Source organism: Tinamus guttatus, unplaced genomic scaffold, assembly GCF_059628265.1.
Source record: "Tinamus guttatus ecotype Peru unplaced genomic scaffold, ASM5962826v1 Tinamus_guttatus_pri_ptg001356l, whole genome shotgun sequence".
Classification (NCBI taxonomy): domain Eukaryota; kingdom Metazoa; phylum Chordata; class Aves; order Tinamiformes; family Tinamidae; genus Tinamus; species Tinamus guttatus.
The window spans coordinates 47,187-71,674 of record NW_028289890.1 but is presented as its reverse complement, the minus strand read 5'-3'; the positions used below and the strand labels follow the sequence as shown (position 1 = coordinate 71,674).

The 24,488-nt window shown below is 45.9% G+C and overlaps 1 protein-coding gene across 1 annotated transcript in view; it reads left to right on the top strand.

The window, feature by feature from the left end:
• The window catches only part of LOC104569438 (EBF transcription factor 2), a gene marked incomplete at its 3' end in the record, with an annotated part of 115,671 nt that overhangs the window by 54,447 nt on the left and 36,736 nt on the right, over nucleotides 1–24,488 (top strand). The window contains exons 7-10 of the mRNA XM_088539057.1: nucleotides 12,290–12,371; nucleotides 19,886–20,003; nucleotides 21,786–21,916; nucleotides 22,520–22,646. Coding sequence (XP_088395183.1) covers nucleotides 12,290–12,371; nucleotides 19,886–20,003; nucleotides 21,786–21,916; nucleotides 22,520–22,646 — 458 coding nt within the window. The remainder of the gene's footprint in view (nucleotides 1–12,289; nucleotides 12,372–19,885; nucleotides 20,004–21,785; nucleotides 21,917–22,519; nucleotides 22,647–24,488) is intronic.

Here is a 24,488-nt window from a genome sequence, read left to right as displayed (position 1 = left end):
ACCAAAAATGGCAAAGAAACAAAGCAAAAACTAGGAAAAAACCTGAAAAGGGGGGAAAGAAAAACCAGGTTTATGTGCAGTGGAGTCTGGTTACTCCTATAAAACCCGTCAAAACCACTCACCCCTCTCACTCTCAGCAAACGTCTCGAAAGTCTTTGTGGCCCTGAACTCAGAATTTCTTTTGGGGGAGCCGGTGCCTGGACGGGCCACCGTCAGCTGCAGGAGGAGGAGGGGATCGCTGGGCTCCAGCAAACACCTTTCTATTCGCGTGCTTTCTCTCTTATTACCTGAAGTAAGAAACAAAACGAAACAGGAACTTCCTGTCCTGCACGCTGCTCTCTGTGGGCTTTCTGCTCCTGTAGAAAATACCCAATTTTGGCACAAAAAGACCTGATCCCAAACCCCTAGCAACTGAAGAGAATCAAACTGTTGACTTAACAGTGAGGGTGCCAGAGCCCTGGAACAGGCTGCCCAGAGAGGTTGTGGAGTCTCCTTCTCTGGAGATCTTCAAACCCGCTTGGACGCAGTCCTGTGCCACGTGCTCTAGGTGACCCTGCGTGTGCAGGGGTTGGACTAGATGACCTCTAGAGGTCCCTGCCAACCTCAAGGATTCCATGATTTCGAATTGGCTTTGGGGCTGGGTGTTAGATCAGCACAAGGGATGGGAATTGCTATGTGTTCTTGTCATCTAGGCACCGCTATGGAGAGACTAGTTCTGGCATTATTTTGACTCCCTGATTTGTTTAAATGAATATGTGAAAATAAACATGGCTATTTGAAATGCAAACACAAGGCTCTCAGCTCAATCAGATCAACCAAATGATACAGGAAATTCCACGCTGCAGTTGTCTTGTACAACTTTAACAAGGCCCAAGCTGGCACTCGTGCGTCATCGCCGCTCCGCAGCCCGCGGGGCCGGGGGAGCCCTCGCGCTTGGAGGGTCCGCTGTTTGCTTGATGCTTTCACGTAACATTGCGGATTTGGCACGAGTGGGATAAGATAGAGGTATAAGAACCCTCTCCTCCCCACAAATAAGGATTAGCCTGTGTTTGGCGTGGAAATGATTTTGTGGTTATTTTGGTTCTAAGTGTGCTATAATCATCTGGGCCAGAGTTTTTATTAGGCTTATTGTGTCTCTGGGATGAGTAAAGTGATCTCAAACTCAGGGTGAACATTTCGAGTGTGCATTGTTTGGGAAGTAACAAAAATTTCTGTGGGAGCTGCTAAGGGGGAAGGTTTTATTGAACTGATAACTTGAAGTTTTATTGGACTGTCTATGGATTTTATACTCTGCTGATATTTATTCTAGACTTCCACAGGATTGTGTTAAATAATCCATAATGTATTGATAGCTTTTTATATATATATGTATATGTTAGAGGATTTTGAAGGAATTTCTTTCAGGATGTTTTGGCTAAATTCCCGTTAACATCCTCTGGCCTTCCCTGTGAGGAAGGCAGTATGTAAGTAAGTCTGGTTAAAGCCAAAAAAATGCAGCAACCCTCCTTTCGCCTCGGCTCCCAACCATTTCAGCATCCTGTGCTTTCAGTGAAGCTGATAAGCAAGGAGAAGCTTCAGCAAACAGAGGAGATCATTCTGCATGGGAAATGGCTGTTAGCGTGGCAAGAGTTGGGACTCCCAGAGCGGCAGGATCAGAGATTATTTTGAGACTAAACAGGGGATTGCAGGAAAAGAAATGAGAGACATGTAATGAAGTTGGAGAGTGGCTTTGCTGTGTTTGTAGGAGTGTGTCTCATTAGAACACCTTATTTTTCTCCTCATGTCTGTTTTCCCCTTGCCCTTAGTAGCTGAAAAATAACAAATGCAAGTACTGAAGTGTTGAGGGATGGCTGAAGTCGTGGCTAAATCCCACTCTGCCTCCTGTGCAGTTTAAACTAAAACACAAAGTTCAGGAACAGGCAAGAGCAAATTTACCCTGGAAATCAGCTTTTCCTGGGAGCAAATCGCTTAAAGATGTAAAGATATAAATAAATATCTTAAGTGTAAAAGTTCCGGGTGATCACACTTTCATCATATGGTTTGAGGGAAAAAATACCTGTAGAAAAGTTCAAAAGCATGCTGTGCATTTGTACTGACGTGACAGGTAGATGAATATGGGTATGTTTGTGCACTTAATACATACATGAGCGTGTGTGGGAGTATGCACATAATATCTGTGTGCGTATGTTCATATACGTGCACAAATATGTTTGCATCCAGGTCAAATAACAGCTGTTAATGTTAGATTCAGCTTTTATTATCAATTTGCCAGTAGATTCAGGCACTCTTTAAAACAGAAAAAAAAAAATCCACATCTGAGCTTTTTCCTAATCAGTTCCCTCATTTTGCTAATATTCTAACGACTGTCAATTTACTTCAGTGGTGCCATTTGCAGAATTTTCCAATTAGCAGGAAGCCTGTTCCACCTTTCCCCGTAATTACAGGGCCTCGCTGCAGCTCAGCTGCGGCCAGGCAGCGCCTGGGCGCGCGGCTCGGGGCCTGCCTCTGTGTGTAGTTTTTTTAACCTTTGCATGAGCTGGCACAGATTTAACATCTCTGTTTGCGGGCTCCCTCCGTAGTGGCATGTGTCAAAATATCCCAATAATTTCTAATAAATACCCATAGTGAAAACACAAATACGTGTTTTGATGGCTCTGGTGTGTGGCACGCGTTCAGTGTCTTGTGCTTCTGTGAACCTCCGTATCTGGCTATGAAAATTGGGTAGCCGTTCCCTAACAGCCGCGTCCAGCCCTGTTAGGTGCTTTTATTCTAGAGGCGCCCGTTTGGTCACTCTGTCCCCTTTTGCTTCAGCGTCTGTGTGTAGCGGCACGGCGAGGACGGTGTCGTTCAGGGGCTCTCTGAGCCCACACGGCTGATCAAAAAGCACTCGAGCTCCGGGTTTGAGAGCTCCTTAACCAGCTGATATTGCCCTTGTAACAATGGAGCAGCAATAACTATTATTGTAACATGAAAGGAAAATATATTTAATAATAAGCTCATTGATTTTTAACAGCATCTCTGTGTTGCCTAATTGATGGGAAGTTGTATGTTTGTGTAGCCAAGGGGGGTTATGAATTAAATATGGTCGTCATTCCTTGAGGGATGCATGTCAATGCAAGAAGGATGGAGGATCTACATTTCCCCCAAGCTAAACAATCCCCTTGTAACAGGCTTAGGAAAGCCTGGCGTAGCAGGAAGGGGGGAAAGGGAATAAAAAGCATCCATCACTGTTTATTAAGTGCTGCTACTTGAAGGTAAAAGGGGTATTGAACTGTTTTTAAATTGGAAGGAATGTAGCTAGACAAAACATTGATGGTAATATTAGGTTGGTGACAAATTTTATTCTTTTGTCCACATTTATTAGAGTAGCAATTTGAGGTGATTTATGCCCCTTCCCCTCTCCTGACCCGCACACACTCCCCCACACGTACACGTATCTGCTCAGTGTCTGAGTGATTTTGGAAAGTTCAGTTCAGCTGAACTATGGCAAACTTGCACGTGATCTTCCTTTTATTCAAACAGACTGGCTTCTCTGCAGCTGAGGTTGGTTTTTAGGAGGTTCAAGTTAAAACTGAACAAGAGTTTAACATGGGGGACAAAAATGAGGATAGTCAAGGTGTCAAGCTGCACGTGTAGCACATTGGGCAGGACCCAGGCATGCCACACCTTAAAATGTGCACTGTCAGCCTCAAGATCTTAACCTGAAACACCCCAAATTACAATAAATGACTGCAGGAATTGCAGTATTTCACTTGGTAGCTTCAGAAAGCATTGTCAGTGTTAAATGAGCTCAGTAAAGGAGTTTAAAAACAGAAAAATGGAAATAATTCCCATTTTTTTTGTATATGACTAAATCAAACCATATGAAGAAATATGAACACTTATAACGAAAAAGGTCACAATTTGTATTTTTCATTAGAAGTTGCACCCAGTTAGTGTTAAACCCTGCTAAGCCGCCTCGCGCGGACGGGCCTGCTCCGCCGTGTGAAGCGTCGCAGGGAGCAGCGTGTGGCCGTCCCTGCAGCGCGGCCTGGCCCGTGCCGCGCTGGCTGCTTAGCGTGGTGACACATCACACGAGTTCCCTCTAATGACACTGCTGCTCCCATTAGCTCCCTTGATGTGTACTCACCAGAGCAGCTTTTCAATTATTTAAAATGCAAACGTCTGGATTAAATAAATGAGGAAAACATCCAGCAAACCTTGCAGGCACTCCAAAAATTTCTCCAGGAACTACTGCAGTACAACTTGTGAAGGAAAAAACCTCAAAATCCAGTGCAGGCATCAGCTGCTCGTTGCAGCATGAGCAGTCCTAAAGTTGGGAGCTGCAGCTGCTAGTCAGAACAGGCAAAGCTGAGTTCCCTCGAGTGGCATCGCAATGTTGGCTAAGCCGAGCAGAGGCACAGAAGTGAAGTAGATTGTTTCTCATTTTTCCCCATTTCTCCTCAGTCCCATCATTAGGCTCCTGCAAGGCCCATGAACTGCAGGGGATTTCTTAAAATGAAGCCGCTGCCTCCTGTGAGGCTCCCCATTGCCCCTCTCTAAAGCTCGCCCCTGCATTCTCTCACTTGGCCTCAGCTCCTGCCCCAAACTGCTGCTGCTTTTGTTGCCTCTGGCAGACCGTGCTACCTCAGGGGCTGCTGCAAACAGTGGTTCAATTTGGAGGCCAGGAGGTGGACATGAATGAAGCGAGAGGTGGAGTTGCTTTGTGTGTATTTGGCTGTTTACTGCACACGAGGAATTTTCGTACCGCGTAGGGCATATCAGTGTTGATGATGCAGAGTAAATATCGGTTGTAGCAAATTCCATGGTCAAGGAAGTGGGAAACGGTAAGAAGATATAGATGCAGATGTTTTCAGCCTTATGCTATGTCTGGAAAAACATCCTAGAAATTTCTTATTCTGACAGAAATTAGTTTGTGGTAGGCAATATTCCAATTCATCATCTTTCCCAACTTATGCACTTGGAGACTTCCAGTGGGTCAGTGGAATGCTAGTGTGGGAATTCTGTTGTTCCTTCCTCCTCCTCCCTTTGTCTGCATCAGATCATGGAGCCTTGGTGACGTTTTGCTTATTCACAACTGTAGAAAACACCCAGAAAACACCCATGAGAAATACAGAAGACTATTGAACAAGGACATTAGCAATAGGGCTGCAATACATATCAGTAACTATATTAATAAATAGAATAATCACTAAATGAGACTACAAGCACTGCATTTATATGTGTATAATTATATTATCGTTAAATTGTTGTTTGCCTTCTTATTTACAGCATATCCCGCAGGAGTCCCGTGTGTCTCCTCGTTTCCCTGCGTTACTCCGTTGCTGGAGGAGGTGGCAGGGCTCGGCTGCTCCGTGCTCTGCACGTCGGGTGGACTCCCTAGTCCACACGCTGTGTTTTAAGGAACATATTGGCATGCGTGGGGCTCCAAGTCAGAGCTCTTCAACATTAAAGCAAGACCCTTCAATTTAATAATTACAGAAAGGATCCAGTACTAATAGCACTTAATTGTTTCGCTAGAGTGATCTCCGTTGGTTTTGGCAGCTGAAATGAAAACAGTTCCAAATGCCATCAAAGGAGCTTATCCACACGCAGCATGTACCGGGGGTGTTGGTACACAACGGGCTGCTGGTGCCATCGCGTCCTCATGCTGCACACGCTTCTGGCAGCCTCCTCTGTCTCTGTCCATGAACTTGGAGGGTCTGATGTGTAAAAGCAAAGGGAAGAAAATAGACGAGGAAAGTCTTGGTCCTTGCTCCTGAAAATAACGCACTGACGGTCTCTTTGCTTCGACTATCTACCTGTATTGATCCTGACTTTCCTGAAGCCGCCCGCTAGTTCAGATTTGTATGCGACATCAAACATACCTTTTCACATATGTTCTTTCCAGATTTTTTTTAACAGTTACTTAGCAGTTTATAGAAGGAAGTGAATGATCTCATCAAGCTGCTTAGAAATTAAAAAAAAATCTGTGCTTATTAATTATGCAGGATTAGTCTAATTATAATTCAGCAAATTAATTAGCGACAGAAGGTGTTCTGAAACATTGGAGTACATTTGCATGTTAAATGGAGAGGCTAGTCTGTAATATATGTAAATTTATGCATGGCTTCATAGTTTAATTTAAAAATTTGCAGCTGCATATGGTATGGGAGCAGGTGAAAAGTCAGTTTTAGTTTAATGATGCTAACAAACATTGGATGCTGTCCTGTCTTAGGGAAGGAACGCTCCGAACGCACCCCTGGCTGCCAATCCATAAATCTGTCATAGGAATAGAACGTTACGGCAGCGTTGGAGCCCAAGGTCATCCGCGCCGAGCCCAGAAGCACAAGAGGTGCAAAGCTCCCATCGGAGCAGAGCTCAGCGAGGGGAGGCACAAAACGCTTGTGGAGCCGGGTTGCGTGGGTGCAGACGCACGCGTTGATTCCAGCCCGCAGCGCGGGGCCGGGCGGTGCTCTCGGCCTGGCAGATGAGTGAGAGCTTTCGGTGAGGGATATCCGCTCTGGCAGGTGTAAGATAGGTGCCTAACCTCGCTTCCATGTCGAGCGGCCGCCTCAGCCCCGCTCCCTGGTCTCCCAGAGTCACGGGGAAGTTGTTATCAAGTTCTGAATTAACTGCAGGGCGGAGAGTTTTTATGTGCTGGCCTCTGCCATCTGGCAGAAATAGTAAAAAGCAGTAGACCAGGCAGCAGCAAAAAGGCTGTTGGCGTAATCTGTGTTCACTGTTCAGCCTAGCGTGGCTCAGCCGTGAACGTTTTGTGGAGAAGGATGGGGCGAGAGGGTGCGACAGTCGAAAGGCAGAAGAATCACTGGTTTCTCTGGGCAAGAAGCCACCTCTCTGGAAAAATGAGCGGTGATCAAATTCTGGGCTCGTTCAGCGCCCGTGGAAACCTTTTCCTGAGGTCTAAAGGCCCACAGCAGATCCTGAGCTGAGTTTGCTCCAGGGTACGGCTGTACGGACAGAGTGCTGCTGAAAGAAATGCATGTAACAAATGTTGTAGAGCATCACGAGGCTTGAGGCAGTTCAAAAGAGCCCAGCCCCGAGCCGCGCGCGTGCCGTTGGGGCTTACGGAAGCGCCGCGGAGGAGGAGTTGGCCCTGTTCTCCAAGTGCTGCCGCAGGTCGGAAGCGGAGGTGAAGAGCTGCCTCGGCGGTTCTGCAGTGCTAGCAGGATCAGCGCGAGCTCAAACACGGCCTGCAGGAGCCGTGCCCGTTCTTGGCTTGATTGACCTCGACTATGGTTTGGAACAAGTCACTTAATGTCGCAGTGCCTTGACTTCCTCATCAGGGAAATGAGGATAAAAGCGTTTCTTTCCCCCGTCCTTTGTGTATCTTGTCTCCAATAACATTTTCACAATGTGCCGTGCGATGCTTAGCACAGTCGGAGCCCAGAGATACTGTAATAAACCAGGGAATATTATCTGAGTGTCCCTTTCAACAGCCAGTCAGCCCAATCTTCTACTCTATTACCTCCCTGCCTATTGACTTTTGATTATGCTATAGCATTTGGTTGGGTGCCAAACAGCATGAATAATATGGGTCTTAGAGTATAAATAAGCTCCTAGCTGTTGTCTTGTAACTTACTGGAAAGTTTTGGCGTGGGAGGGAGAAGGAAGACCCAGAGGAAAAGGGAAACTGCTCAGATTGCAGAGAGCCCTCCAAAGACTTTTCGGCGAACAATTGCAATTACAAACACGCTCTTAGTGTTGTGTTTCATTTTCAATTCGAGCCCATAGAGTTCAATTATTATTTTCATTAATGGTGTCAGGTTTTCATCAGAGTGCACAAACAAGGAGCTTTTCCTTGGAGATTTTTTTTCCTAGCAAACGTGACCATGCCAAATAACTGCATTCAGCACTGAGAAATGACTGTCTGTATAGCTGGCAATGCCCTCTCATTCAACCCTTATTTCTTGAAAATGGGATCATGCGGGGTTTTAAGTTGTGGAGAGACAGGGTGTCCAAGGACTTGGTTTGTGGTTAAGGCATGAGCCTGGCGTCAGACCTGACTTCAAGTGCAGCCTTTGCCATGAGCTCCAAGGGCGACGCTCTTCAGCAGTCCCCCTGCGGCAGAAGCTGTCGGCACTCCTGCCCGCCGCCCGTGTTCAATACCTTTCACAGAGCGTTATTTGCCCCAGTGTGATTAGTGCCTCTTGGCGTGACAGCCACCATTGGAAGCAGTTTTGAGATCAGTACTGCCATGATTTTAAGGGAGATTTTTAAGGCAGGCCACCTACCTGATGGCACAGGGTACCTTAGCTGAAACACGAGCCTTTCTTGTTGCATTTTCCCTGTTTGTTTTTCTGAGCTCATCGTTAGGAGACAGTCACTTGCTGTCATAGTTGTTGCCCTCTCATGGTTTCCAGGTTGTATTCCAGATCTGAGTACAAAAAAAGGAACAGGTAAAAGGAAAACGGGCTGTAAATACTTGAAGTTCAGATTTAAAATCCAAATAGATGGGATTAGCTCTAGGTGTAGGAGAAAGGAGGCAGGATGGGAAGCAGTAGAGGTGGATATATGGCATTGGACCATTAGCCTTGAAACACTGTTCACTGTTTTGCTATTTAAAGTTATCTGATGTTTCCAATCTATTTGGGGAGCACAATGCCTTGTGTCACTTTAACATCCTTTTTGAGCCTTTCTCCTTTTTAAAAACAAAAGCACTAATTGTACCTGTTCTCTATTCTATTTATCTGATCTGTGTGTCTTCATATGCTTTGCATCAGAAGCTTCTTGGAATGAGCATGCTCTTGTTGATTGATTAAATTTAATAATAGAGATGGGCCTAAACAGAAAACTTCTGATCTGGACTTGCCTGAGTGCAAAGGATCTTTGAGTCTTGTAGATTTGCATCCAAACCACCTTGATTTAATAATCCAGGCAGAGATACACAAAAGTCTCACATCTTGAGGCCAGCTTCCCTTTTGATTACAGATCTGCTAGCATCAGTGGAGCTCCTCACACACTTCAGTGTTTAGTGAACACTGTAGATGGAAGCATAAAGGTAGGAAACACAGAAACCTTTGCATAAGGGACCACAAAAACGGTGCGTTTCCCTCAGAACCGCATGGGCTGTGCTGTTACTCTCCATTATGGCACTTCCAGACTAGACGCAAAGGCAAGGGCTAGAGGGCAATAAATGGTAGTAAATTAGGGGCTTGAGAGCTGAGGAGTTAGTGTGGACAAAGGCCAGGGACTGAGGAGGGGAGCGCAGGGTCTCTGCTCGCCAGAGCCCTTCTGCAGAGGTTGCTGGGTGTTCCAGCACTCATCCCTGTGCCTGGAATTGTCCTGTGCAGCCTGGTCCTCCTCGGCACGTGGAAGTGGCGAGCTCGAGGAACGCCTAAGCAGAGCGGGGCTCCCGCAGCAGCGGAAGGCGCTTTGGGTGGATGCGGGCGGAGAAGTGTCACTTCGTGTCCGCACCGGGAAGGGGGAGCTGCTAGGGCAGGCGTGGGAGCCGGGGCGTTCACGTGGCTGCCTTGGGGCAGCTGGAGACCTTCCATTTAGAAAAGCAGGGACGAGCGAACCTCCAAACGCCCTTCTGTTGGTCTGGGCTTGGGACACGGGGTCATCTGCCTCCTTTGCTGTCTCACAGTAAAGCTCTGACAAACTCAGCAAAGTCTTCTGACCTACATAGGCCATTTCACATTTGTGAAAGTGGGTTCACACTTTATGCACAGGAGTTTTGTGAAGATTAATTAGCTGCTGATTGTGGAGTATCATATAAATACTCTGGATTATTATAATAACCGCACTAATTTCTCACAGTGTAAGGCGTGTGTTCATTGAGAGTGCCTTTGTGAAATGCCTGATCCCACACTGACTGCAACTGTGGCAACAGGGTAGGAAATTTTCTGATCAGCTCCCTAATAATACTGACATAATAGAGCAGAATTACTCCAGAGACAGATATTCAGATTATAAAGAAGTCTTCTACTGAGATATTCATTAAAATCAAGATGATGATATCAAATAAATGCAATTAATTGATTTTAACTACCAACCTTCCGCTATATGTGCGAGATGTGACCTGCTCCCTGTGAAAGGGAGAAGTTCCAGGCGAGGCCTTCCCTGCGGCCGTGCTGGCGCAGCGGGCTGGTTCCTGCTCCCCCGTAGGCAGAGCTGCGGCGCGCGGACGCGCGGGTGACGCGGGAGGCCAGAGCCCTGCGCGGCCTTTCCTGGCCTCCGTGCGCTGGACCCCGGCCCGGCGCAGCCCCGGGTGGCTGCCCCGTCGTGCTCAGGTTGTTGAACTGGAGCACGTATTCGTGCCAACAGCCTTTTAGTCCAGAGTGAGGCTTTTGGAGAGCACGTTAGCCATGGAAGCAGGACGTCACTGTGTCTTGAGGTGTGAGCCTTGTAGGATTTGCTGGCAACATGACCGGACCGGACAGGAGGCCAGTTCCATGTAAATAGTTGCCTGCCTTGGTTCCTCTGGTAGTTAGGTTCTGTTCTATAGCTTTTCCTTGCAGATACAGATCTCATCACGGTTTATGTACTTCCGTATAGTTCTTGAGCATTGCAATTGTAGAGGCAGGGCAGAGGAAGGTTTGCGCACAGTGTTTCTGGCTCAGATTCTCCTGTGAATGTTTGTGTATGCTGGTATGCATAATGTTTTTACTTGCTGAAGACAGCCGAACAGATAAAATCCTGCTCCCCACGTAATTGGAATAGGAGAGGGCAGCGGCGTCAGCGGGAGAGGTCACCAGGACTGACTCGCCGGCGGGGCAGCTGGACACGGGCGCGCGGCGCTCTGCAAACCGTGCATGGGGAGGAGTCGCGGGGACAAAAATGATAGTTTGCAAAAGGCACACGCAGAAAATAAATAGTTGAGGTGTTTTTAAAAATGTTACCACAAATTTAAGGGAAAAACGAGAACATTGTAATGAAAAATGGCCCACCAGGAGGATGTATTTTGTGCTGGTCATTTTTATATGAGCTTGTCTGCGTCCCGTTCTGTGTGCTCGCTGTAGATTTATGGAGGTTTTTCCTGCAGCCGTGTATAGGTGGATCGGATCCTTCCGTGCTTCTTTGTGTGTTTGTGCAGACGGAAGGGAAGTGCCGCCGCGGTCAGCGATGCAGAGGAGGTGGCACTGAGCAGCAGAAGTGGATTTCTGCTTTATTGGCTTGGGTGAGGACTGCTTTGGTGGCTGTTGTTGGTAAACCCGAGGAAATAGCCATCTTTCTCCTTTAAAGTTCTAATTCAAGGCATGAATGTGTGAGTTCTGAAGGGACTTGGGGACTGCGGTAAAAAATCGTTGTCATAGTAACAGAAAGGGAAATAGGCCCAGCTCACCTGGGACTTTAACTTACTGCAAAAGCTGATTTTTTTTAAGGCAAGCACTCAGCAAGAGAAATAAATAAATAAACCATTCTTTGTATTCCAAGCCAATTCTTCAACTGTTTACTTTTTTCCTTTATCCAAGCCTTTTGACTTCCACACCCATCTTAAAATCTCTGATTTTTTTAAAATTGTGGTAGTTAGACCCATTTTGTCTTGCAAATGGAAATGTGTAATCGAAAGGAATCACCGAAAATATTTTCACTTGGGATAGAGGATGCTAGAAAATGCCTTGCTTGTTAAATCCGAATGTCGCAGACGTCCTTGTTTTGGTTTTAATGCAGCAGCCGTGATTTTTCATGCTGTGTAGTCAGCTCAGAGATTCACAAGTTTAATAAATCAGTTGATAAGGGGATGGATCCTTTTGTCCATGGAGGCAAGAGAAAATGCTGCATGGAAAAGCCTATTGAAAATGGCTGCCTAGTACCGGTAGGGTGGGAATCTGCGCTCCAGCTCCCGGGAAGCACGGTGAAGATCCAGCTTACCTGCACGGCCACGTAGATTCTGCTGAATAAATAACAAATGAGGATAGATGTATGTGACAGGGCAAAAATAACTGGCATGGTAACTTTGTTGACCTGGCAGTTTTTGTAGTTTTTACGATAAAATTATCCTTCTGTATTGTTTCATGAAAAATCTATTCAGACAGGGGAAAAAAAAATATATGCAAGAGAAAGATGAAGAAATTGTCTAAAATGGTGCAGCGAAGAAATTGGTATAGATCAGCTTAGACATGTTGGCTCAAAGCAGCAGAGAGAGCAACTCGGAGTGCATTACAGTCACCCTCTTAGAATTTACTGATTTTTGTTAACTCCCGAGTCTTTTTGTAAGTTCTCACAGACCCGTTCTGCTGACATAACAGCGTGTAAATCACTGTGATGTGTCCTTTAAGACAGAATTTAGTAACACTTTCTTGGTTACGGTCAATAGAAGTGACACGGTTCTTTATCTTTCCAGATTCTTCTTAAAATTTTTTCTCAAGTGCAATCAGAATTGTTTGAAAACAGCGGGGAACCCCAGGGATATGAGACGGTTCCAGGTAAGTCCTGCAAGGCTCGGCGCTCAGGAGCTCTCTGCTTCCTCTGCTCCCTCTTCTTTCTCTTTCCTCTCTCTTACTCTCTGTTTTCTCTCTCTTCTCTCACCTTTCTTCTCTCCTGTCTCTTCTACTTTTTGCTTTTTGATTTTTCTTGTTTTTCTTCTTTTTATGTTTTTTTTCTCCTCCTTCACTGTTCATAGTAAACATGACAGTAAATGATGTCGTATCAGGTATTGTTAAAGATTTCTTCAGGTTTTTTGTGTTTAAACCTTTTCCTCCTCCTCCTCCCTCTTTTCCCCCTCGGAGTCCCCAAGGGGAGGTGCTGTACAGTGCCAAGCAGCAGTGGATATTTGATTTGACACCCTCGGGCAAAGCGCTCGCACGTGCAGCTGCCCGCAGCGGGGGTCATGTTTGTGATACTTAGATGCCTCAGAGTTTTTCGCCGTAGCTCTGTACGTGGTACACAAGCAGGCTCCTTACTTCCCTCCACTCCCTAGCTCTTACCGTCTCTCTTGCCTTTTAACTCTTTCACTGCCTTTCAGCTTCTTTAAAAACAGCTGCCAGAACAGTCGTGGTCACTTTAAGATCTCGCGCAGCAGAGCAACAAGCCCCTTGGGATAATGACCCAGCTGCTTTGCAGTGAGATCTGCCACTGGTTTCATCATAGCTGTCGCTGATGCGTTGTGAGCAGCAGCTAATAAAACCCCAGAAGGAGGTGACGTGTGTCACGTTCGAAGCAACGCTGAGGAGAAAGGCAGGCACCATCTCTCTTGTCTCACGCCCCGATCCTTTAAGCAACTGTGTTTGAGAAACACTTCACCCACAGCTTAGCCCACACAAAAATGTGTCAGGATGCTCAAGCCTTTCAGCTCCTGGATGCATTGCTGTGTCTTGGTGTGACCATGATGGTGTGAACGTGATGAAAGCCGTACATGTTGACAAGACTTTGTTTCAGAGTTACAAAGCAAACCCTTTGAAAAAGATTGCAGAATGCTTGGGATCTTTGTTCAGCCTTGTTCAAAATGGGAGGTATTAGCTGATGAGCTTTGTACTGAACTGCAACTCTGGTCAGAATATTAAAAAAGAGATTAAAAATATATTTCAGTTGAAAAATTTTATGCATTGGGAGTAAAAATGCTTCATGTTCCACCAAAGATTAGCCATGCTGATCTAGTCACTGTAGGATTAATCAACAGAGATAGCTTGTTTTTGCTCTGGCGCCTTATCTCCAGCAATGGAAGCACAGTTTCCCTGAGCATGGTGTAAGTGAAAGCTTTCTTGAATGTCCTGTCCCTTGTACACTGTCCCTGTCTTTTGGATCCTCCTTATTCTTTCTTTTTGGTTGCTTCATGTTGAGCAAAATTTGTCAGGCACCTTTTAAGTCAGGTGTGGAAAAAAAGAGATATTGTCCCAGCTATTCTTAGAGTCTGGGCATGCTGTGAACACGTTCCTTTTAGTTAAGCTTTAAGATACCAGGCAAAGTAATTAATACACAAGATTTTTTTATTGGGTTGGAAAGGACAGTTTTCATCCTAGCAGTACAAGAACATACAAGCAAGTAAAGCAGGGTCAAAAAGCATAGTACACAAGGATACTTATTCAGTTTATTTTTAATTCATTATGTTTTATTCTTGGGTCAGCCCAAAAACATTTATTAGTTTTCCCTAATAAATTGTTCCTACAGCTGTTGTTACTAAGGTCCTTCTCATTCAAACATTTCCACACATTTAACTTTCTGTACATAAATAAATTGACTTCTGTAGCATTGCTCAGTTGAGTATATTTTAAATTATACCCGTGTTGTCTGTAGAATCAAAATATATTCATTTTAAGTGGAATAGTGCTCATTAGAACCAAGGGACACATTGAGATTCCTTTGACTACAAAAGGAAAGGGAGAATCCTCACCTCCAAGTTTAAATCATGTAAAAGGCTGCTGAAATCTGGAACCGAAATAGTCTTGTGCAAACGTTCCTGCTCGTGACCGGAGCTGGAGCGAGCCCCGGCCCGGGCGGTGCTGGTGCACGCGGGAGCGCGGGTCGGCGCAGCCCCGCGCGGCGCTGCTGGCACAGCCCCGGGCAGCGCGGCTGGCGCGCGGGGCTCTATTGAACTAACCCGCACGTTACATTTCACTTATCACACCCCTTCAAAACGAGGAGTGGGGAAACGAGGTGGAAAGGTTGCATTAACACTGCATTTTAAATTTAATACAGCTCCAGATGCCTGCAGTGTTTTTATTTTTAGTATAATTCTTTAGATTTGAGAGTGGTACCAGCTGCTTTGTGATCACGTAAACTGTTTGAAATTTGCTTTAATACAAAGTAGACCTTCAACCATGTAATGAAATCTCTTAACTTTCAGGATACCAGGGTTTTCTACTATTGAAAAAATGTTTATACCTCAGAAATTAAAGCGTGTGTGATCACTATCTTATTTTTTTGTAGTAATAAGATAATCGTGAGTCACACGCTGCTTTAGTGCCTGTTACCAGGTAGAGCAGGCAAAGGGAGCCTCCCTCCAACTAACGGATATTTTCATGGCTGCTTGGTGGCTGCCCAGGTACACACGCGGTTTGAGCAGTATGTCCTTGTGAATGGACCCGAAGTAAATAATATTTGTCAATTAAAATGTTTCTGAGTAAAAGGGAGAGATCATCAGTGGAAGAGGAAACAAAACATGGTTAGGTCGCCTATTCAAATGACTGCAATGATGACTGTCTCAGTTCAGCTAATAAACACATGGAGTTTTCATAGATATTGCTGTTGCTGTCAGTGCTGCATTGTCAGAGAGTGATTCTCCCAGGAGCAGGATAAAAGCCGTGATGCCTCCCACTTAATGAGGACTTCTTCTGGAGAACGTGATTGAAGCCCAGTGATACTTAATGGTAACGACCAGCGTGTAATGGGGGACAGTAATTCTGTGGAATTGAGATGTGGCGCTTCAGTGCTTTAGATGTGGTGGTAACTCGTTTAGCCTCGCGTTGATTGGGGTTTCTGCTTCATCCAGGAACGCGCTCATTAGCAGAGCAGAGTGCGGCACAGTTGGGAATGGTAGAAGGCTGCAGAACATCAGTGCTAGCAATGGTCGTCTTTGAAGCAATATGTTTTTTTAGAAACAGAAAAGAGGAAGGTCAGTGATTGAGCTCTGTTTTCAGCAGAAACCGGGACTTGGGCTATTTCCTGGCAGCTGTCCCCATCTAGGTGTTCTAGGGAGAGACAGAAAGGAGAAATATCAAGGCTGATGCCCAGGGAGTTTCCTTCCTGAGCTCGGGCACTTGGTCGGTTCGTCACCAGGCACGCGAGCAAAGGTGCCCGTGCTGGAGAGGTCGACACGGAGCGCAGATGGATCTGAGGCGTTCCGAAAAGAGCAAATGGGTTGGAGAGGATGGGCTAGTGTGAGTTAAGAACATATTAACAAGAAATGTGTTAACAAACCACAAATGAGATGCTGCAGTGCCGCAGATAAGCTCTGCCAGTAATAAGAAGGGTGTCTTCATACCGCTGTACCCCCCGATGTCTTGGTTGGAATGCACTACACCATTCTGCTTTAACTGTCTTCAAGAACAGGATGAGAACGAGGTTGGAACGGGAGCTGGAATGGGACCTTACGGTGCCTGGGAAGAAAAGCTTGATTCAAGTAGCCTAGTAACATGGGCTGAGAAGGGGCTTAACCATATGTCTGTGTAGGTGTCTAGGAATATCCCAAAGTGGATCAGAAAAGGAAACAGTAATTTTAGAGGCAGTGCAAGTGATAAACTATGACTAAATGTAGGCCGTAGGACATGAGGTCCCTAACGATGAGGACAAGGAGGCTTTCAAGCAAGGGGAATGGTGAAGCCAAAGGCTTTCAGTCGGTTTTGGAGAGCGGCCGCGTGGCCGGGTCCCCGTGGAGGAGGGGACGGGTGTCGCTGCTCCAGGAGGTGCCTCCTGCCCCGGGCAGACGGCAGGGTGCGAGCAGGGTCTCCGTGAGGGATTCCCCGCGGATCGTGCGGAACCGCTGCGCAGGGAGAAGCTCCTGGCATTTTCACACTGCTCATCCTTTTCCTAATGCAGCGATAAAGCAACCACATTATATTATAGCATCTGCCCCTGTGTTAGTCACTTCACCAAAAGACCTGTTGACATCAGTTGGAGTCCTGTGCAAGTGAAGACAGCAGGATGAGGCCTGACATGTATCTTTTCTTCCACCCAGCTGGAAAATAATAATAATGATAATTATTTTAAAATCCTCATAATAGTTATTCTTTTGAAAAGTTAAAATAACATGGTGCTGTGACTGCAGAATTATAAGGGAAAGTGCATCAGGAATGTAATATTGTTTCCAGATGTTCAATGTCATAAAGAATTTTTTCCACACTTGGAATGGTAACAGGAATTTTTTGAGAGAGATCATTTACACAGTGATGAGAAGTGTTACATGTAAGTAAATGCCTGTATGCCTGGAATGTTTGTACCATATGTCTGTATAGGTGTCTATGAGTGATAGAGCTTTTATATGCATGGCGATACATATTTACATGCATATACGGGATTTGAAATGGAGCATACTTTAGAACATGCAAGTACTGATATGTGGACGGGAGAGGAAAGATCGTGATACCTGTGAGAGGATCTTGCAGCACGTCAGGGTGGTTCTGGAGTTCCGAATAGGCGGATACGGAAGGTGGCCACGAGCCGCCCTGGCCTGCGCGGGCGCCGCGGGGCACGGAGAGGGGCGCAGGGCCTGGGACGTGGCCGCGGAGCGGGAGCGCGCCCGGCCGGCGCGGCGCCCGCAGCCCGGGGCGGCCTCTCCCGGTGCGGGGCTGCGGCAGGAGGATCCCAGCGGCTGCGGGAGCCCCCTCCGGGCTGCAGTTCCCTCCCGCTCTTGCGGCGGGAACGCCAGGAATCGCAGGCTGCTCTGCCGGCCTCTCGCTGGACCTGCTGCCTTCTGGAACCCTAGCAGGGGTGACTGGAGGATCCAGCTGCCTAAGGACAAAAAGCTGTCGTGCCTGTGCAGTCTAGGCTAAACCTTGGTCCTAAACTACGATTGCTAGGATATACTGTCTACCTGACATATTTTGATGTTCTTGCATCATTCTTTTAGGCTTATATTTTGCATCAATTACTGATTTTAGCTAAAACTCCGTCATCTGAACTGGCATGGAGACCAAATTCTCATTGTCTACAAGTTGTGCCATCAGATCATGAAAAGAAACCCATTATTGGCAAGTAGTCTGCCAGTGCTGTGGACAAATTTGAGAATTTAAATCTCCAGGGAAGTCTGCACATCACCTTTCATCAGCACTAAATGCAAGTTAAAAAAAAAAAAAGGCCTGGAATGTTTTATGATGTTAAAAGAACAAGTGTTATTGATAAATATGTATTCAGAAGGGTATTTGCAAAAATGCATATAAATGGTTAACAAGGTAATGGTAAGAAATGTTGACCTTGATTTGTTTAGCTAAGATGTAAAGATTTTTGAAGGTCAAAGGTGGTCTTGTGTAGTGTTTTGGAGTCTAACTGTGTCTGACCCTCTAACATTAAGCTGCTGTGGCCTGCAGTTTTGAAGAGTGAAGCAAACCAGGGGGAAGAGAGAAGGGGGAGAGAACAGGAAATGGAGTGAGGTGTTTCAGGAAGTTGTCAGGAGTTGACTGATTGATTCCAGATGGAAAGGGTCACCCTTCATGACCCAGGAAATACTCACTGGGGGAAAGCAGTTGGCTTGTGAAAGGGAAGGGCCTGGGAGTTAGAGACCGTAGTGGAATGTACATTCCTCTTCTTTTTATCCATAAAACATTGGGTTTTAATCTTCACTATAACACAATTGGATTGTTGAATTGTCATCTTCATCAGGCAAGAGGAAACGACTGCAGCAAAGTGGAGAAGTCCAATAAATTTGATATCCGTACTCTTCCATACTCTTATTCTGCAGCATTGCTAATGAGTTGGCTAGCAGCATCATAGCGAAGATGGCAGAGGTCCATGCTGGTTTCAGTTAGGGCCTTAGAGATGGAGTCCAGAACTTCAGTGAAGTTCTCGTCCAGATCTGAACTTGGCATTTCGTCCTGGCCCTGAAAATGCAGGATTTATTTACCCTGGTCTCAGCCTGTGAAATGCCAAGTGGCTCTGACCCTCCAGTGATGTAAATCAAAAAGGGACTCGCTACGGAGAGAAGTCTAACGGTGCATCTGCCCTTCCTGCCTCCTCGGAGAACAGAAGTGCTCAGCACTTGCCTTCTGAAGGGGGAGCTGTTTCTGGCTCCCGCTGCAGGGGCCTGCCCCGCTCTGCGGAGTTGGCTCTCGCGTTCTGAGCCACGCTTGCACCTGGATGGGCGCTCAGGCAGGGCGTGGGTGCCTACGTGAATATAAAAATCCCATGCCGTGAGCTCCTGGGCGGGTGTTTATGGCATACCTTGTGAAAGTGAAGTCAGATACGTGCGTGTTGTGTAATGTAACTGTATGTATATGGTATATTTTTGATTTACATTTGGTTGCAATTTAAACACTTGTCGTAAATATTTCAGACACTGGAATAATTCGGGTCTATTCCCCTGCTGCTGTAGTGTGGTCTCTGCTGGCCAGTGAGAGATGAAAATTTATTTCCATTGTTTAACGGAAAATAACGAGGAGCATCTGAGTGGGTTTGACTATGTCATGCGGGAAGTGTTCACTTTGGATGGGAGTCTCACTCCACCCAAATGCGCAATGATGAAATCAGTTGGCATCCAAAAGCACCATATTTTGTGACAAGAATGCTAGAGAAGTATTACAGTATGACAAGAGCCTTTTGGAATGAATTAAGCTTGTCTCAAAAAAGGGAGAACAGTCTTTAAAGTGCAAGAATCCTGTAGGAAGGCTGGGCCTCTCCTGCTGAACAGAGTTTATCAACCATTAGAGTCTGCTGTTCTCCCAATGATAGCACAAGTGTGTCTGTGCAAACTCCTAAGCGTCCACACTCAAAGTTTCAGTAAGTTGCATATTCCTCCAGCAGTTAAAGCGAAGAGGTTTTTGTTTTCTCTTGATGTGTGGTTTAGAGGCACACATATTTCTGGAATTATAGGACTTACGGGTGTGGATACTGTCTTTTTAAATTAGGAGAGAATGAGTGGGGCTAATAGACAGGTAGAGCTGCTTCCTCTACGCACTCGTTAGCTGTTGAAGCCCAGCAAGGTGGGCAGAGGCTCCGAATCTGCACGTAGGTGTCAGAGGGCCGATTCCGTGGCGCTCTGCAGCCTCCCTCCTGGCTGGGACATGCAGACCTCTGCTACAGGGCATCCCAGGAAAGCAGGGCTAGGGACATCTGCAGTTGCTGCTTCATTATACAGTAAGGGCTTTATGTGGCTCTTAGGATGCTGTTTAATGTGTAGAATGAAGCCTGAAATGCTTTCCCCCTCCTTGCTAGGGAGTAAAGCCTGCAGGACATGATCACATTTTAAAACAGAACAGAGTTTTAGCTGAACTGAATAATTAATACTTCACAAGCCTAGTATCCAAGTAAGTTGTTTACCTGCTTCCTTTTTCTTCTCTTGTTAAATATCCAGGTTGTGCTATCAACAACAGTGAACGTTGATGGGCATGTACTGGCAGTGTCTGACAACATGTTTGTTCACAACAACTCCAAGCACGGACGGAGAGCAAGGAGGCTTGACCCCTCAGAAGGTGGGAACTTTGTCTGCAGAACAGTGCACAAATTAGTAGAGAGGCATATTACCCGTTCTTGAATTTCTGTTTGTTTTCAGGAGACAAGGGGTAAGCTAAGGGGAAACTACAGAGCCTCAGGGGTTTTAAAGAAGCAAGAAGCAGGGAAAAACTGTCTAGTGCATGCAAAAAAATATGATCCTCTCTACATAAGAGGTTGATTCCCCTCTCTCCCCTCCAAAATATTAATTAGTTTGTACTGTGAAGATGAAAAACATTATAAAACCACTAAATATTATCTGAATTTCAGACTTCTTGCTCAGCTGGGATAGATTTGATTTCATGCAAATTAAGCAATGTAACGTCTTATTTTAGCAGAAATGTTACAGCACAAGATGTGTATGAGAAAGTGTCACTAGTTCCCTTAAACAAACTGTGTGCAAAGCATAACAATGCACAGAAGGCAGCTGACGCTAATTGATTTTAGTTTGTTTGGCTAGGCAAGACTCATGGCTGTCTACAGGATGGTTCTTGGGGTGTATTAAAGCAATTACAGATACTTATATCTGCTAAGCTTCAGAATGGTAGGCCCCTCCCTTTCCTCTTCTAATCCATTTGTTTCCAACAGATTCTGCCTCTCTCTCGTGCAGGCAGTGCTCAGAATTACTAGAAAATGCTATCTGTGTCTCCTTCCCGCAGCTCGTGAAAGTGAGAAGAGCTGGTGATGTTAGTAGAAAAGACAAGCAAGGATATTATTTCATTATAATGTTTTGTTGCCCCACTTCTTAAATGTGCCCTATATCACCCTTAAAGAAGAATTAATGAACTGGAAGAACATGATTGAATCAGTAAAGAATTCAGAGTGGTGTTAATTCTCCCCCAGCGGGCAGTGAAATGGTAGAAGGAAAATCCCAGGATTCCAAGCCTAGGAAGCCATCCAGCTTTTCCTTGACTGATTGGATGTGATTGACTGGCTGTTCAAAGGAGTCTCATGTTTTTGGAGCCCTGCCAAAGTTCCCCTCCACCTCTGACCCTGTCAACATTGGGAATGGAGTGATGGATTGACTTTGGTTATGGCCTGGAAACCATATTGGGTTCCTGATGGGATGTATAGTCCAGAGGCTTGAACATATGGAGGAGAGAAGAAAAAAAACCCCTACTTCACAAAATTGAGAAAATTATTAGTAATTGTCTCCTGGTAGGAGTTGAAGGAAACATTTGATATTTCTTTATCTGTTTTACCCATTGATAAGCTTAAATCTTAATCTGTAAGTCCTTCTGCAGAATTTGCTTTTGTGTGATCATATGCTAATGAATGTTTTTTAAAACAGCCTCATTTAAGCGTTTCATTTTTACACGCACTACAGTTGGCCTATTAGGCTTTAATGACACAATGTTAAATGCCAGTAATGAGCAGTCAAGTAATTAACACTAGCAAGGCAGAAAACATGCTTTACTTATTTATTTATTGAGCTTGCTGGGATGGTAAAGCAGCCTTCATGGGCGAGTGGCTGGAGGGGGTTGTCCAGGCCCTGCCGCACCGTGGGGAGCTGGTGCCTGCCGTGGAGCTGCAGCGCGGCGGGCGCTGCGGGCACTGCGGGCGCTGTCGGGCGCTGCGGGCACTGTCGGGCGCTGCGGGCGCTGCGGGCACTGCGGGCACTGCGGGCACTGCGGGCGCTGTCGGGCACTGCGGGCGCTGTCAGGCACTGCGGGCGCTGTCGGGCACTGCGGCCTCGTCCCCAGCAGCGCGAACAGCCTCCAAACTGTGCACAAGAAACTGTAACCTCTTCTGTCCTCCTCTAGCCACACCGTGCATCAAAGCAATCAGCCCCAGTGAAGGCTGGACCACCGGGGGGGCAATGGTGATCATTATTGGAGACAACTTCTTTGACGGGCTGCAAGTGGTGTTTGGAACCATGCTGGTATGGAGTGAGGTAGGCCAAGTCCTTCCCTCTGACGGAGCTGAGGAAATGTGCTCTGTTCTGAGAAAAGGGGAACATTTTGTTTGGCCATTCCAATAGTCATGTGTAAGGTGGGCCATATAAAGCTGCCTCAAGAAAAGCCTTTTCCATGGAATATTTGTTCTGGGGAACGTTTGCTGTGTGATATATCATTGAGCCTGACTGCTTAGTACTATCCAGAATGGGACTGAATCGTCATAGGGTTAAAAATACAGATCTGGAGACAGGCAGAGGTAAAGAAACAACAGAGGAGGCAGGGGAACATGGAAAAGGTCCTAGTTTTGGAGCGGGAACAAAATTCCTGTAAGTTCAGCTCTTGGTCAGCAGTTAAGCAGTAGGGATGGACAATATGGCTTTCCTGATGACAATTTATCCTAAAATGTGTCCTCCTCTCTTGGAAGCAATAAACAAGAGCACAGGTGTCTCCTTGCTGCTCTGAAGCCTTTCCTAGGTAGTAGTAAGTGCTGCATTTACTCAGGAAGCGTGGTTGGAGGGTACAGGATAGCATCGTGCCGGGGGTGGCGTTGGGAATAAACGCTCACATATAATTGTGTCCCTCCTTTTGTTATCTCCCAGCTTATCACACCTCACGCCATTCGAGTTCAGACACCTCCGCGTCACATTCCCGGAGTGGTTGAAGTGACATTATCATACAAATCCAAACAGTTTTGCAAAGGCGCCCCGGGCAGGTTTATTTACACAGGTAGGTGATGGTGAATTGCACTAGAGGAGCCGGAGCTCTGCATGTTTGTCCTTTGGTAAACAGCACTGACGAGGCTGTGTTTTGTTTATTTATGTGCTTATTTTGCCCCTTGCTGAAGGCCGCTGTGCTACCTGAGGCATTTGGGGCACGTGAGGAGATGGCTTTGCTGTTGTGCAGAGGCATTACGGGGGGGTTACTACACGTGTTGGTATTTTGGCATATCAGAGCTCGTGCTGTTACAGTATAGGTCTGTCTATATGTACTGAGTGCACAGGAACAGGATAGCATTGTTCTATATACTGGAAGATGTTTTATTTATAACAGTATTTATTTTACATTTCTCTCTCATTGGGGGTAACCTTTCATTTTCAAGATAATCCCAGAGGACAAGGAGAATATCTTGTATTGAGAGAAGCCAATGAGCGAGCTGAAAATAAATCTAATTGCTTTTTTATTCTTAAATGAATTAGCAAAGTGTTTAGTGCCCTGCATTCACCTCTGCTAGCAGGAGAACAGCAATGCTATGAACAGAGCAATCTCTAGCTCTGAAAGCCAAAGCAGACGGGCCTGGTGCCCGTCTCCCTGACCCGTCGGCGAGGGCAGCAGCGGTGCTGGCGCCTCCGACCTGCCGCGACTGCCGGGTCGTGCGCAGCGAGCAACAGCTTCGCTTTTGAAAGCCTCTTTTAGCATCGCTCCTCGGGAAATATTGGTGCATTGGATGTGACAGATTTTAAATGATGATGTAACTCCACTAAAAATAATAGAGAAGGTCCAACAAAATTTTTATTAGTGATTTTAGGGGAAGATCTTAACCAATTATAAATGAACTAGCCAGAGTTTTTCCAAAATTGGAAAATTTTGAATGGAAACCTGACATTTTAGAATTTAGAAGGTAGAAATAATTTGTAAATGTCCTGGTACTTTTGTATGCACCATACTCACATACATACTAAATAAATAATTAGTTCTGTATGTCGGTAGATATTTATTGATACGATGTCACAGTTAGAAACATGCAGCAAGTTTGAGGCCCTCAGTTGTACCAGCTGCTCTAGAGGGGCCCCAGGCGAGTTCCCGTGTTGTGCTGGCACAGGGCTGTGGGGCAGTGAACCCTCATGCCTTTACTTTGGGAGAGAAGGAGAGACTGCTGCTTCCTTGGTTACTGCTGCACACCAAGAATGTAAAATGCTTGACATTTCCTGTGTGTTGAGACCTTTCTCTCCCCGACTCTTCAACAGAGTAAAACTGAGGGTCACAAATGGGTGCTGTCAATACCGGGACTGAAGGAAGCCCAGGACCGGAGTGACACGGAGATGCAAAAGACAGGAGTGTCCCTTTGTCATCGGAAAGCTGCAAGACTTTCTGTGCCACATAGAGAGGACTGGAGTCAAACTGTAGTTTGGTTCTTTGACATGTTAATTAGTTTGCTGCTGTAAAAGCCAGCATGAAGATGTTCATAGGAACTGGCAGAAGAGAAGAAAGTTAAATATACTATCCCTGTTTAGCTGCTGCTATTGGCATGGGGGTGTCTGTTAGCATTCTCTGAGGAGTGAGTGGGTGCTTGCTGCCATATGTTGCAAAACAGCATTTCACAGAAGATGCCGAGCTGCGAGTGAGGGTAGCAGAGACAACTTTTCAATCTGTCTGTTCAAGAACTTGCAGCTCTCCCACCATGGCAGGCAAAATGATAAACACAGCTATTAGGTAGAAGCTCACCTGTGTAATCAATTCCCCCAGGTCGTTGCTGCTAATAGCAGTAAAAACAACTTCTAAGCTATGAAAATAACATGGTGGCATTTTTTTTTCCCTTCCACGGCTGTGATACCAGAAGATTGCTGTGCT